At 47.1% G+C, this 15,203-nt stretch overlaps 1 protein-coding gene across 2 annotated transcripts in view; it reads right to left on the reverse strand.

The window, feature by feature from the left end:
* The window catches only part of OSBPL6 (oxysterol binding protein like 6), a 161,835-nt gene that overhangs the window by 69,259 nt on the left and 77,373 nt on the right, over positions 1–15,203 (reverse strand). For both annotated transcript variants that reach the window (XM_072121611.1, XM_072121609.1), the window contains exons 4-5: positions 7,199–7,321; positions 397–450 (exon numbers count right to left, since the gene is read on the reverse strand). In XM_072121611.1, the coding sequence (XP_071977712.1) occupies positions 397–450; positions 7,199–7,321 (177 nt within the window). The remainder of the gene's footprint in view (positions 1–396; positions 451–7,198; positions 7,322–15,203) is intronic.

Consider the following 15,203-nt stretch of genomic DNA (forward strand, 5'->3'; position numbering starts at 1 on the left):
TATATATTTTAAAGCCTACAGAGAGCTGCGGTACGTCTGTGCTGGCTTTAGACACATGTTTGCATTTTAGTCTGTGGCATAAGGCATATTGTCTGCTTGTACTGTGCTTTTCTAGGTCCAGTGACTATAGTAGTAATCCCTGCTATGTACCGAGAGGAACTGCACAGATGTTATTCAATAAGCCGGGAACTTAACAAGATATCTTTCCCTATACTATGGAGGATAACCAGACGTTCCCGAGAGTGCGGACAACACTCTACAGAACTTCCATCCATTCATCTTCACTTTCAAAGCCCTTTTAAAGTTTTTTAAAGCATCTTTTTTACCCCTCTGCATTTAATAGTAAGAGTAATGAAATATTAAGTATTCAGCTATAACATAGTGGACTGTACTTACATCAATAGGTGATTTGGAATACTTCAATATACCATTTTCTAATACGAAAAATCTCTGGAAGAAAAAAAGAATTGTAAAGGAAGGAAATGGATTGAAAGAGAAAAAAGACGTTCAGCATATACTTGATCTCTAAAAGTCTCACAGACTATCACTGCATAGAATAGTCACATCCTTTTGGCATACATTATACTGCTATATGGTGGAATGTATGGTTAGCATTTAAATGTGTTTTCTAGAGAGAACGGTGGGTCAGATGGGTCAATCCCATAGACTTTGAATGTAATGAAAGCGAACAGTTAAAGGGAACCTATCACCAGAGGGGTCTTTTTCACTGGTGACAGGTTCCAACAGAGACTGAACATTACATAGCAAACATGCTTTTATCTTTTCTGTGAGTACTTAGTTTTAGAATTATGCTTTTAAACTTTACCTGGCAGCTCCCACTCACAAGTCCCAGGAGGTGGCACTTTCAAAATTCTAAGGGACGCCTGCTCGATTGAATCCACGAGAGGCTCGTCCCGCTCATTGCTATTCATCCCAAACCCCCTCCGTATCCTTCTACTATTCACCCTCCCACTAATGAGGTAGGCTCCCACTAACAACATAGGCTTTGTAATCCTGACATGCCCCAGAGAGCAGGGAGCAGGCTCGCCGAACCTCACTATTCTCTGCGCATGCGTCCCTTTACTACACTGTCTTACTAAGCAGTGCGGAGGTACGCAAATTGCGTAGTGAGTTTGTGTGCCTCCGCGCTGCGGAGTAAGACAGTGTAGAGAAGGGGCGCATGCGCAGGGAAAAGCGAGGCGCAACTGCGCATGTCAGGATTACAAAACCTATGTTGTTAGTGGGAGCCTATGTCATTAGCGGGAGGGTAGATAGAAGAAGGATGTGGGAGGGGGTTATGGCCGAATAAAAAAGAGCGGGCGGACGAGCCTCTCACGGATTCAAACGAGCCGACACCCGTTACCATTTTGAAAGTGCCACCTCCTGGGACTTGGGAGCGTGAGCTGCCAGGGAGCCAGGTAAAGTTTAAAAGAGCATAATTCTAAAACTAAGTACTCAACAGAAAAGATAAAAGTATGTTTACTATGTACTGTCCAGTCTCTGTTGGAGACCTGAGACAAGGGTAACCGAACCTGGCTCTTGTAAGCAAGGGGGTCGTCTATCTCACCATCAACATTTCATCCAGCTTATTCAGGTCCAGGTGTAAATTTCAGTAAAAATCTTTATTTTTATTAGATTAAAAAGAACACATCGTTCAACTCCTCCAACGCGTTTCGGACAAGTCCTTAATCATGGATAAATTACATTTTACACAGGAAACATTTAAATTCAGTAACAGACATCATAGGATGATGACATCATGAAAGGGGGACGACTAACCATGTGTTAGGTGCTGAATGGGATCCATGATCAGACAGCAAGTAATATGCATGCCTTTTGATCTCAGACCCCATACACACAGAAAAGAGTTGCGTTTCTAATATATACACACCGTGCAAGATATTAATGGCCCGAATCACAGAGCTATGCAAGCATAGTTCATACACAGTTGCCAAATGTGACATTTAAAAAGAAAAAAGTGTAATCTGAAAAGTAAAATGAGACACAATAAATAATAATGATATATAAAATAATAAATAATGAATAAACTCAAGCCAGTATGATTCATAGAATAGAATTTGAGACAATAATTATAATTTTGCTTGTCCATGGATTTCTATTTGTAATGGATTTCTATTTCTCCTATAACTAAAAAAAATTCAGCCTCTAATGATTATAAGGTTGACGATCAACAGGACAAAAGTAATTCAGATTTTAGTGAAAGTAAAATAAATGTTCCCATTTTTCTGTTTCTTCGCATTCTCCATTTTATCACTTATAACACTGGATTTATCACCTTTACAGTCACTGATCTTTATAGTTCTGAAGACTGAGATGTAATTGGCTACAAAAACACTCATGTAACTTATCCACACTTATAATCTATTGCATACTAGAAAATGGCTATGAAGGACTGTGAAAAAAAAAAATGACATGACAAGACATGTACACATAATCCGCTTGAAATAAGGTCTTTAATGGGCTGTAAATGTAATTTTTCTTTGTGTAGATTTTAGTGGGTGCTGGTAAGAACCTGGCAATGCAACCTAGCGATACTTTACTTTTTAAAGTGTTCACTTTATTTTTTCCTATAAGGATGTGTCATTGGGGCACAATTAAGTTGTGTCTGTACTATGTGCAGTACTATGTGTATAGTACAGGGGGCACCAGATTCATGAATTGTGGTGCACATTCTTCATGAATCTGGCACCCTCTGCACTGCCCCAACAGACTAAACCAATTTTTTGGTGCACCTTTAACATGGGGTGTGCGCCGGGCCGGATTAAGGTTGGTGGGGGCCCCTGGGTGCAAAATCTGGTGGAGGCCCCCACTGTGTGCAGCGTGCATACACGTCTTCCTGCTCACTATCCACGCAGTAACACCGCTACATACAGCCGCCTGATCCCCAGTAATACATATATATGCATCCGCCTCGCCCCCAGTAACACAGCTACATACAGCCGCCTGATCCCCAGTAATACATCTATATACAGCCACCTCGCCCCCAGTAACACAGCTACATACAGCCGCCTCGCCCCCAGTAACACAGCTACATACAGCCACCTTATTCCCAGTAACAGCTACATACAGCCGCCTCACCCCCAGTAACACAGCTACATACAGACGCCTCACCAGTAACACAGCTACATACAGCCGCCTCATCCCCAGTAACACAGCTACATACAGCCGCCTCGCCCCCAGTAACACAGCTACATTACAGCCGCCTCACCAGTAACACCAGTTGCTGGTTTGGACGGGAGAGGGGGGGGGGGTCGCATGTTCGGCTGGGTAGAGCGGGGCGTGAGGGGGGTCAAGCCGAGGACGTCCGCTTGTTCCGGGGGATGTAGGAGGGGAGGGCAGCCGCTTGTTCCGCGGGGGGGGGGGAGCGGAGGACGGCAGCTGCTTGTTCTGCCGAGGGAGGGGGGGGGGGAGAGCGGAGGACGGCCGCTGCTGCTTGTTCCGCCGGGGGGAGGATGGACGCTTCTTCCAGCGTGGGGTGGGGGGGTTTGTCGGTCCGAGCGGAGGACGTCCGCTTGTTCCGCCGGGGGGGTGGGTTAAGGAGCGGAGGGCAGCCGCTTGTTCCGCCGGGGGGGGATGGGGGTAGAGAGAGCGGAGGGCGACCGCTGCTTCTTGTTCCGCCGGGGGTGGGGGGGATGGGGTGGGAGGAGCGGAGGATGAACGCTTCTTACAGCGGGGGGGGGATGCGAGCGGAGGAAGGCCGATTGTTCGGGCCGGGGTGTGTGGGGGGGGACGGGGGTTTTGGAGCGGAGGACGGGCGCTTGTTCGGGCGGGGGTGGGGGGTTTGGAGCGGAGGAAGGGCGCTTGTTCCGCTGGTGGTGGTGGGGGGGAGCGGAGGACAGCTGCATTTCTGGGGGGGGGGGGGTTGGGGAGCGGAGGACGGCCACATTTCTGGGGGGGTTGGGGAGCGGAGGACGGCCACATTTCTGGGGGGGTTGGGGAGCGGAGGGCGACCGCTTGTTCAGCGGTAACACAGTAACACAGCTACATACAGACGCCTCACCAGTAACACAGCTACATACAGCTGCCTCACCCCCAGTAACACAGCTACATACAGCCGCCTTGCCAGTAATACAGCTACATATAGCTGCCTCACCCCCAGTAACACAGCTACATACAGCCGTCTCATCCGTATTAACACAGCTACATACAGCCGCCTCATCCGTAGTAACACAGCTACATACACCCGCCCACCCCCAGTAACACAGCTAAATACAGACGCAACGCCCCCAGTAACACAGCTACATACAGCCGCCTCACCCCGAGTAACACAGCTACATACAGCCGCATCACCCCCAGTAACACAGCTACAAACAGCCGCCTTATCCCCAGTAACACAGCTACATACAGCCGCATCACCCCCAGTAACACAGCTACATACAGCCGCATCACCCCCAGTAACACAGCTACATACAGCCGCATCACCCTCAGTAACACAGCTACATACAGCCGCATCACCCCCAGTAACACAGCTACATACAGCCGCCTCGTCCCCAGTAACACAGCTACATACAACCACCTCGCCCCCAGTAACACACCTACATACAGCCGCCTCACCGCCAGTAACACAGCTTCATACAGCCGCCTCGCCCCCAGTAACACAGCTACATACAGCCGCCTCGCCCCCAGTAACACAGCTACATACAGCCGCATCACCAGTAACACAGCTACATACAGCCGCCGCATCCCCAGTAACACAGCCACATACAGCCGCCTCGCCCCCAGTAACACAGCTACATTACAGCCGCCTCACCAGTAACACAGCTACATACAGCCGCCTCATCCCCAGTAACACAGCTACATACAGCCGCCTCGCCCCAGTAACACAGCTACATACAGCCGCCTCACCAGTAACACAGCTACATACAGCCGCCTCATCCCCAGTAACACAGCTACATACAGCCGCCTCGCCCCCAGTAACACAGCTACATTACAGCCGCCTCACCAGTAACACCAGTTGCTGGTTTGGACGGGAGAGGGGGGGGGGGGTCGCATGTTCGGCTGGGTAGAGCGGGGCGTGAGGGGGGTCAAGCCGAGGACGTCCGCTTGTTCCGGGGGATGTAGGAGGGGAGGGCAGCCGCTTGTTCCGCGGGGGGGGGGGAGCGGAGGACGGCAGCTGCTTGTTCTGCCGAGGGAGGGGGGGGGGGGAGAGCGGAGGACGGCCGCTGCTGCTTGTTCCGCCGGGGGGAGGATGGACGCTTCTTCCAGCGTGGGGTGGGGGGGTTTGTCGGTCCGAGCGGAGGACGTCCGCTTGTTCCGCCGGGGGGGTGGGTTAAGGAGCGGAGGGCAGCCGCTTGTTCCGCCGGGGGGGGGATGGGGGTAGAGAGAGCGGAGGGCGACCGCTGCTTCTTGTTCCGCCGGGGGTGGGGGGGATGGGGTGGGAGGAGCGGAGGATGAACGCTTCTTACAGCGGGGGGGGATGCGAGCGGAGGAAGGCCGATTGTTCGGGCCGGGGTGTGTGGGGGGGGACGGGGGTTTTGGAGCGGAGGACGGGCGCTTGTTCGGGCGGGGGTGGGGGGTTTGGAGCGGAGGAAGGGCGCTTGTTCCGCTGGTGGTGGTGGGGGGGAGCGGAGCACAGCTGCATTTCTGGGGGGGGGGGGTTGGGGAGCGGAGGACGGCCACATTTCTGGGGGGGTTGGGGAGCGGAGGACGGCCACATTTCTGGGGGGGTTGGGGAGCGGAGGGCGACCGCTTGTTCAGGCGGGGGAGGGGGGGTTGCGGAGGGCGGCCGCTTGTTCGGGCTGGGGAGGACGAGCGCGAGCGGGGTTACGAGCGGGCGGGGAGGCCTAGCCATGCAGCGAGTTGGGCGGGCAGGGAGGTGGGAACCTGTGCGGGGGGCGGACGCCTCGGCCATGCAGGGGGATATGCGTGGAGGCGGTCACCTGTGCCGTGGTCGGGCGGACAGCTCTGGAAGGTGGCGGCTGAGGAGCCACGGCCCAAGGGGCGTGATCTGGTGGGGGCCCCCTGGGGGGGCAAGATGGTGGGGGCCCCGGGGCTTGAGCCCCGGGAGCCCCGCCTATAATCCGGCCCTGGGTGTGCGACACACTTCAGTTGGACTTTGCATGATAAATGTGGCACACGGTCCGACTGAGCAGCTGAACGCCCCTTTATGAGCAGAAATTTGTGTAGTGTCGGGAATAGTGCAGCCATAAAACAAACGAGTCATGTGCGACACATATGAGGCGCAGACACTTCTTAAATACATGTGCAAGCAGTTTGAACATGAAAGAATGTGCAAAGCCCGACAGAAAACTGGCGTAAGCACTTAGTAAATGTGCCCCACTAAGTTTGTGTCAAAAGGATCCCAAAAGTTTCCCATTCACATAACATTTAATAATATGATATGGACAGGGGTGGAAATAGGAGAGGCAGGGCCCCATAGCAGACTACATACGTTAAAAACTCCTACACACATACACGCATGTATACACTTATGTGCACACATTTATGCAGTGATATATACATTTATACACTTACACAGATCTGACCACATAGGGTAAGTAGATGGTAGGAATTAGTGATAAAAGATCCCTCATCCTGTCCCTGCTGCCCCCTCCCTCTCCCCTGTAATTTCTGAAACATGCTGTGTACTGTGGAACTGTTATATACTGCATATGTTAAAAAGTTCAATATAATATGTGTATAATGGTGCACAAGTTGGATGCCGGGTCTTCCTTACACTGCGTGCCCCATAGCAGCTGCTATGGATGCTACCGCTGCCTAGGAGCATAGCAGCGATTGCGTAGTGGGGGACTGCCAACTCTATTGGTGTCCTCTGGACATAGCTGACTGGAATAGTGGAATAAGATTTATAGGCTGAAATTGGTGGGAATGGGTACACAAAGGGGGCATAAGGTGGAGAGCCTACAAAAAGGGAGGCATAAGGTGTGTGAGGATGGCTACAGAAAAGGAGACGTGGGGAGATCTAAAGAAAAGGGTTTATTCATTTTCGAGAGGCCACAGAAATGAAGGCACTGTACCACTCCATACATGGGGAAAAAATAGGACATGTCCTATCTTTCCCTGTGTACCCGGCAGTGCATCTCTATGTAGAGATGAGAGGTCACCCCTCATCCTCTCCAGTGCGCCGGAGATATTCACGTTTTTGTGAATCCAGCCTAATACCAAGTTCGAACAGTCGGGATACAGTACAAGTGAGACACACAGTAATGATGCTTACTTTATGCCAGCCTTTTAGTGGCCATTTTCTTTTCTTTAGCATAAATCCTTCATGTTTTTCAGGTTTCTGGACACTCGTCTGTCCTATCTTCAGTCCTTCTATGATTTCCCAACTGTCGCCTTCCTGTTAAAGGAAACGATAGGGGTGACAGGAATGAACCGAAAAAATATAGAAAACAATGCAAATTTTGTAATTCTACATTAATCATCAATTAAAAGAGAGAGTCCAAGCTGCAGACCAGGTTATGTAACTGTGTAAGTAGCTGAAGGACTGTGAAGCATGCACTTATATATCAGGATTCCAAGGCACCCCAGTACACCAAGTTCAGCTACAACCCTGGAATATAAATGTATTCCTCACTGTCCTGTTGCTTCTAAAATTACACACAAAAGGTATGATTACACAGATCTCCAGTACTAATACCCAACACTTCCTGGTGCTTTGTATGATCAAAATTGCTAGGGGACTCCCTTAAACGACCTTACTCTCTAATAAAGTACTTCGTAAACTTAGATCAGACAGTCAATATATGCACTGATTGTATTTAGCACTTCATTAGATACTTTCTGTTAACATTCCACTTACTTTGAGACAAAATTTTACCCTATTATGGACCACAATGGGGCAGATTTACTTACCTGGTCCATTCGCGATCCAGCGGCGTGTTCTCTGCGGAGGATTCGGGTCTTCCGGCGACTCACTAAGGTAGTACGCCCGATGTCCACCAGGTGTCGCTGCTGCGCTGAAGTTCATCGGAGTGCACTGAAGTGCACCGTCCTACGCTGGGTGCAGGTAAGAGCGTGTCAAGCAACACTTTTTTTTGTTTAAATGCGGCGGTTTTTCCGAATCCGTCGGTTTTTCGTATGGCCACGCCCCCCGATTTCTGTTGCGTGCATGCCGGCGCCGATGCGCCACAATCCGATCGCGTGCACCAAAATCCCAGAGCAATTCAGGTAAAAATCGGTGCAAATCGGAAATTTTCGGAAAAACGTGATTCGGGCACTTAGTAAATGACCCCCATTATGACATATTGATCTGCGCCCCCTTTTTGGTGAACCACTCCCATTTTTAAGACACTTCCCGTCACACAAGAGATTGCAGATGTCTCATAAACATATAATAACGTGTCTAAACCATCTTGTGAAATAGTAAGCAATGATGGCTCAATGAACACGCAATGTCCTAGACACATGGACAGAATGTGTGACATGTCTCTTGTACTATGTTCAAACACATTTGCTACATATCAAGTATCAGTCTTTACTATGTGTACTGGTAGATGGCATGCAGAATATGTATTGTCATTTTTACTCTTGCATTAATTATGTGCACACAATGGCCCAGAAATATTATTGTGTCTGCCCAGTTTTTGTCCAAGTTTGCACTAAAAGACAAGGGTTTGTGCTTCCACGTGTATTTATTAAGTCTTTGTGCCACTTTTGCATCACAGTTGCATTTTGTCCAACACTTTAGAAAACGGTCCAGCTAAAGGGGTGCGGTGGTGCTTTGTCGTGATTTAAGACACATTTATATCTAGAATCCGGCACTCAGTTAGTGAATTTTATCATTATATTAGTAAAAGTTAAGTTTTATATGGGTGGTGTCTTGCTTTTGTCAATCTCCAGACACCATTACTGCATATTTTGCTACTGTAAAGATTTGGCTGGTTTGCTATAAAGGGGCTCATTTACTAAGGGTCCGAATAACGCACTTTCGTCGGGTTTCCCGATGATTTCCGATTTGCCCTGAATTGGCCCGGGATTTTGGCGCACGTGATCGGATTTTGGCGCATCGGCGCCGGCTTTCACGCAACAGAAATGGGGGGCTTGGCCGTCGGACAACCTGACGGATTTGGAAAAAAACGCGGAATTTAAAAAATCATTTGTGTCGCAAGATCAGCACTTACATGCACCGGGAAGAAGAAGGTGAACACCGGCGGATCTCGGCGCAGCAGAGACACCTGCTGGATATCGGGTGCATGGACCTTAGTGAATCCCGGCAGACCCGAATCCTCGCCGGAGAACACGTCGCTGGATCGTGACAGGACCAGGTAAGTAAATGTGCCCCAATGTGTTTTCCCTTCTAAAAATGATGAAAAATAAAAAGTGTATTTAGAAAAAAAGAAAATCCAGTGCAAAGGTCTTAATGTCACAACATAACGTACAAATTTACAGAAAGGATATACCACTAATCTCCGAACAGATAAACTTTAGGTAAACTTTATAATAAACTTCATAAAGTAAACCAGCTTCTCTGAGCCTTTCTTCTGTTCCTTCTGTCTCCTGCAGTGAGCAGTGTATCTGAAGTCCAGTGCACAGCATAGAGGAAAGGAGGCGAAAATTACATTTTTCGATACTTAGAGCATATTTCCAATGATCATTCAGATATTTGGGGAGATAACTCTTTAGAGACAGGCCCTGGATAATCTTAAGCTATTAGACACTTTATCAGGTTCTTTTATCTCTCAGCTGTCAGTGGTGTACATGATGGAAAGCTGATTCACACAAACTGTAATATACTTTATTAAAGAAACCAGTTTCTGTATATTTTCTCCAGGGACATTACTCATAGATCCAGGCACCGTGACTGCGGTAATCTTCTTATATTTGTTATCCATGGCCTCCTTCCTTCTAAAATCAAGTTTTAAAATGATACTAATGAGACAGATGGGCAACAGCCTGTGAAGCTACAGCACGGAGGGACTCTGTCAACATCCCCCAGAGCCCTTCTGCCTCATGAGCATAATTTTAAAAGTTGATTTACAAATAAGGATGCCATGGGTAACAAATATAAGAAGATTACCACAGACACAGTGGGGGTCATTTACTAAGGGCCCGATTCGCGTTTTCCTGACGTGTTACCCGAATATTTCCGATTTGCGTTGATGTTCCCCGTATTGCCCCGCCATTTTGGCGCACGTGATCGGATTGTGGCGCATCGGCGCTGGCATCAACGCGCCGGAAATCGGAGGGCGTGGCCGAACGAAAAACCCGACCGATTCGGAAAAACGTCCACATTTAAAACAAAAAGGTGCCGCGGAGCTTGCACTTACCTTCACTAAGAATAGGCCGGTGAACTTGAGTGCGTTCCGATGCTCTTCAGCGCAGCAGCGCCACCTGGTGGACGTCGGAGGAACTGCCTTAGTGAATCCCGGCCGGACCCCAATCCACCGCAGAGAACGCGCCGCTGGATCACAAATGGACCGGGTAAGTAAATCTGCCCCAGTGTTCGGATCTATGAGTAAGTGTCCCTGATTTATCATGCTTGGTTTTGATAGTAGATTCCCTACAAGAAGAGTTTACAATTAACTGTTGATTTATGCAATTTAGCAAAGGTAGTGAGCAGTGTACTTGTGACTCCTGTGTAACACTAATCTTCTTACTGCTTTGTTCTCCATAGACTTCAATGACCATTTTGTAACCTGATCCCTCAATAAGATTTAAAGGACATCTACCACCAGAGAGAAGGACTGTAAACCAAGCACACTGACATACTGGTGTGTGCTCACTCTGGCAGGCTCCACTCTTCTTTTTGCTTCTAATGTTTAGGTTTTTACAAAAACAGGCTTTTTAAATTATGCAAATAAGCCTCGGGGCCTCCAGGGTGCATTGACATCTACAGAGGATAGAGCCCCTCAAGCTCGTTGCGTAATATTAAAGCCTTTTTATCTTAAAAACAAGGGCATAGGAAGCTTAAAAAGAGTGGATCCATACACCAGTATGTCAGTGTGCTTGGTTTACAACCCTTGACCCTGGTACTAGATGGGCTGCACGGTGGTTAGCATTACACCCTTGCAGCGCTGGGGACCTGGGTTCATGCGTGGGTTTCCTTCCAGTCCTCCGGTTTCCTCCCACACTCCAAAACATACTGGTTGATTAGATTTTGAGCCCCATTGAGGAAAGGGACCGATTTGGCAAAACTCTGTGCAGCGCTGCGCAATCTGTGTGTGCTATATAAGTATAGGAATTAATATTATTATTATTAAAGGGGCTCCTTGACCCCCTCAGGTTGGATATGAACATTTTTTCCTAGAATTCCATCTTTTTTGTGAAATTTCACCCATTTACCTGTAAAACTATTCTCATCCAAAGTCATGTGAAAATTAGCAGAGAAGAGTCGTATTTGCCTGGGTCAAGTTTCATTTTTCAGACTTCCGATTTGAGGTTTTATGAGTTACAGAATTGGGAATACAGATAGTAAAATAAACAGGCTGGAAATGGAGGTTTATCTCAATGATCTTTTTAGCTGCCTGATCTGTAGCTCAATAAACTACCGGCCTGGTGCAATCTTAAATATTAGATTCTGATCTTTCACACCTTAGAGCATGTTTCTAGGTACTATACATAAGAAGATAGGAGTTTTGAAATGACACTCCCTGTTCAGCCTCTAAACTTGACTCATCTCAGGCGAATAGGACTCTTCTTTAATCATTTTCACATTACTTTTAAGGGGACTTTTTATAGGTAAATAGTCAAGCTTTCACAAAAATGGGAATTCTAGAAAGAATATTTCATCCCTTACCTGGGGGGCTAGTAGTTTAATAAATCTAAACTTTCAAAAGTTTAGTGATGCTTTCACATGGGCCACATATTTTGTTAATGTTGTTCATAACTTGTGGTCAAAATGTAGGTGCCTGGAACAGAATCTTTAAGATGACTTTACCTTACATGAGTCATTTTTTTGGTATTGCAATGGAAATTGGTAAATTCAGAAAAACTCATTACACAGGATTATGCAACCTCAGCTGTTAGTGTTAAATGTAAGTGGACATATCTAATAGAGATCTCTTCCAAAGAGTTACTCTGTATTGTCAGCTGTTTCTGCATCTATTCTGTAGAAAAGCTTGCGTCAACTCTTTCCCTGTTCTTGCTAATAAAGAAAAGTAAATGAATCACATGAATCATACAATGTATTGTTACAGCGATGAGCTGTATGGATACAGCTATTTCATAGACAACAATTGTACTGCTCGCTGTGGCACAGCAAAGGTCCAACAACCACCTGGGGACGACTGGTGCTGAAGCAGCAAAGAATGGAAACCTACCATGAGGAATCTACTGCCCTAATCTGTCATTTTATAATCCTGGAAGCTTACCTAACTTGTTAAAAACTTACTAATGGGGCATGGAGTAGCTCCCAGTGCCCGGTCAGTCTAGTATACGGCCCAGTAGCCTCCAAAAACAGTTTTTACCAATCTTTCAAACAATAACATATATAAAACTTAACCTGGCCCCCTGCCTACTTGCGTCCCTGGACCCCGTGGTGGTCATCCTTACTTAAAGTCAATATGCCTCCTCTACAAACGTCGCATCCACCTCGAATTTTCAATTAAAAAACCCTCCCTTCTCTACATTCCACCTTGCCTCCACCTCCCTGCATCTTCTCGCGGACCTAGGCATGCGATTCGTCTAGCGCATAGTTGCTAGGAAGTGACGCGGCTACACAACTCGCTACAAAGTTGGTGTAACAGCTTCCGCTTTATGGTCTACCAGCTCTGTGCTCAACGTGGTGCATGCGCAGATAGAAGTGGACAAGCACCGGAAGTGTCCGCCATCAAATGCTGTTCGTGCAAGTGAGAAAATTGCTTGCTTGGTCTGCGAGAGGGTGCAAGCAGGCGGCGGAAAAGAGCAATGTAGGGAATGGATGGGCGTTTTAATACAAAATCAAGGAGGACAATCTGTTTTTGGAGGAGGCGTACTTACTTTGAGCAAGGATGACCACTCCCTGGGGACTATGGACATCAGCAGGCAGGGAGCCAGGTAAATTTTTATATATTATTGTTTGAAAGAAAAAATCTGCTAAAAACCTGTTTTGGGATATTCTTAGTATTGATTGTAGAGACGTGGGAGAACCTAAAAACACTGATCTGGTGACAGGTTCCCTTTAAGGCCTATCATAATTTCTTTCTTCCTAGATACAGATCTTAATTGAAAAAAATAACCGAAACGTTGTAATTCTACGATCTGTTATAAATATTGTGCATGGGCGCATTAACAAGTTGTGTCGGTGAAGGCCAAATGTTATACCACGTTTGAATAAAACTACAGAGGAAATATTTAAGCTTCTGGTGTGTGCCCATCTTCCTGTGTTTCTCTTCCTTCTCACAGCTTCTACGGGCTCCTCGCCCTCCGCACAGAATTCGTTCGTGCCCAGTTCCCATTTAATGATTACTAACTGGAGTAAACTGTTCGCTTGGGGAAGATACAAGTGTAGACAGAAGCTTGAACCACTTTAGCCTAAATGGGCAAGTCTTGGTAACCATGTTCAACTTTTTGTCCGCCCTTTATAATCGAAAACCTTAAAACTTCAAAACAAATATGTGAACAATTTTTTTCCCACACGCAGCACAAACCGGTGTGAACCGTCCTAACCAACCAATAATTGAAGCATTTAGATTAATGGCTGCACATATGAGAATGCAGTCCAGGCCAGAGCAAGCGATAGCATCGCCTCTGGACAGCCTCAGCAAACAATAAAAAGCTGAGTTACAGAAAGCATTGCAGCGCTGCCAGCTTCCCGCTGCCAAGCTGAGAAATGCCAATAACTCTTCATAGAAAATTCCATCATTGGCAAATTATCGCAGTAATTGAAAATCTGCATCATAGAGCTTTCAGCATTCTGCTGTCATTATGCACATGTCAAATATTAAAATCGCAAAGGCCATCTGCCAAAGATTAGATGATGGAGGAAAAGAATGAAGCACGATCATTGGCATCAATATATAATGTCTACTATGCAGTGTCCACTAACTATACAGTTATACATCTTACGCCTCATTCACACTGCCGCATGGGGGACGTTTATACGGCCGACGTATGTACGGCCGATATATGTCCCCCATTGACGGCAATGGGTGCACGGACCATTAGTAAAAAGAATACATGTGATGGACTACATTTAGTTCTAAGGCTGGATTCACACTACCGTTGCTCGCCGGCGGGCAAACCGCAGTGTGCGGGGAGAGGGGGCTTACCCCCGCCCCTTTCCATAGGGATACATGGCGCACAGCGCCGTGAAAAAATAGGACATTTCCTATTTTTTCACAGGGTACAGGGTACAGCCACACGAAGGATCAGATTCCCAACTCTAGACAGCGCTGTTTCAGTGGGGAACATGTACTTACCCGTCCGGAGGAGTTCACCGAACACTGTCCAACGATAATGCCCTGTGCCGCAATTCACTAAGATCGTGCGCCCGATATCCTGCATGTGTCGCTTCTCCACTCAGGTTTGCAGGAGTTCACCTTCTTCTTCCCAGTGTATGCAACTGCTTGATTTTACGACACAATTAAAAGCCAGGGCAGCCGCCCCACAATCCGATTGTGTGCTATACAATCCACTGATAAATACCTGTCACAGCAGCACTATTCCCAAAAAAACATCAGAAAATCTGCCAAAATTTCTATCTGCTACCCTTAGTAAATAAGCTCCAATGTCTTTGCATTGGAACTTATTTGGATATTTCCCAGAATGCCATAAGGCATCTTGAAAAGTTATGCTTGATCCTAAATGGGGCAAGGTAGCCAAAAGAGGCAATGTTTTCCTTATCCCATCCTGGAAAATGTATTTGCATATTTTCAGTACTTTATAAAACTTTATTTTACATTTCCGGTCTCCCTGCAACTAGTGTGTAGTAAGTCCCAGGGGAGGGGGTCAGCTGCAGCCTGTGCGTCTCTGTCTCCTCTCCTCCACACTTATCCGGCTCTCTCCCCTACCTGCTTCCTGCCCTGTGCATTGAGCAGGCCGAGGAGGGAGTGGAATGGTGTGGAGGAGAGGAAGAAAGAATGCTGGCAGGGAGCCAGGTAATGCGAAGTGAAGTTTTATAAAGCACTGAAATTATTCAGAAAGCTGACAAAGGCATTTTTTACAATCAGCATAGCATATGGTTATTGGAACCAGTCACCAGCTAAAGATTACATTCCTGGTGACAGGTTCACTTTAAATTCCATTTCCTGTGTAATATTAACATTTTTTCCTGAACTCATAAGGCTCGCATTCAGACATAT

Source organism: Engystomops pustulosus, chromosome 8 (genome assembly GCF_040894005.1).
Source record: "Engystomops pustulosus chromosome 8, aEngPut4.maternal, whole genome shotgun sequence".
Lineage (NCBI taxonomy): Eukaryota > Metazoa > Chordata > Amphibia > Anura > Leptodactylidae > Engystomops > Engystomops pustulosus.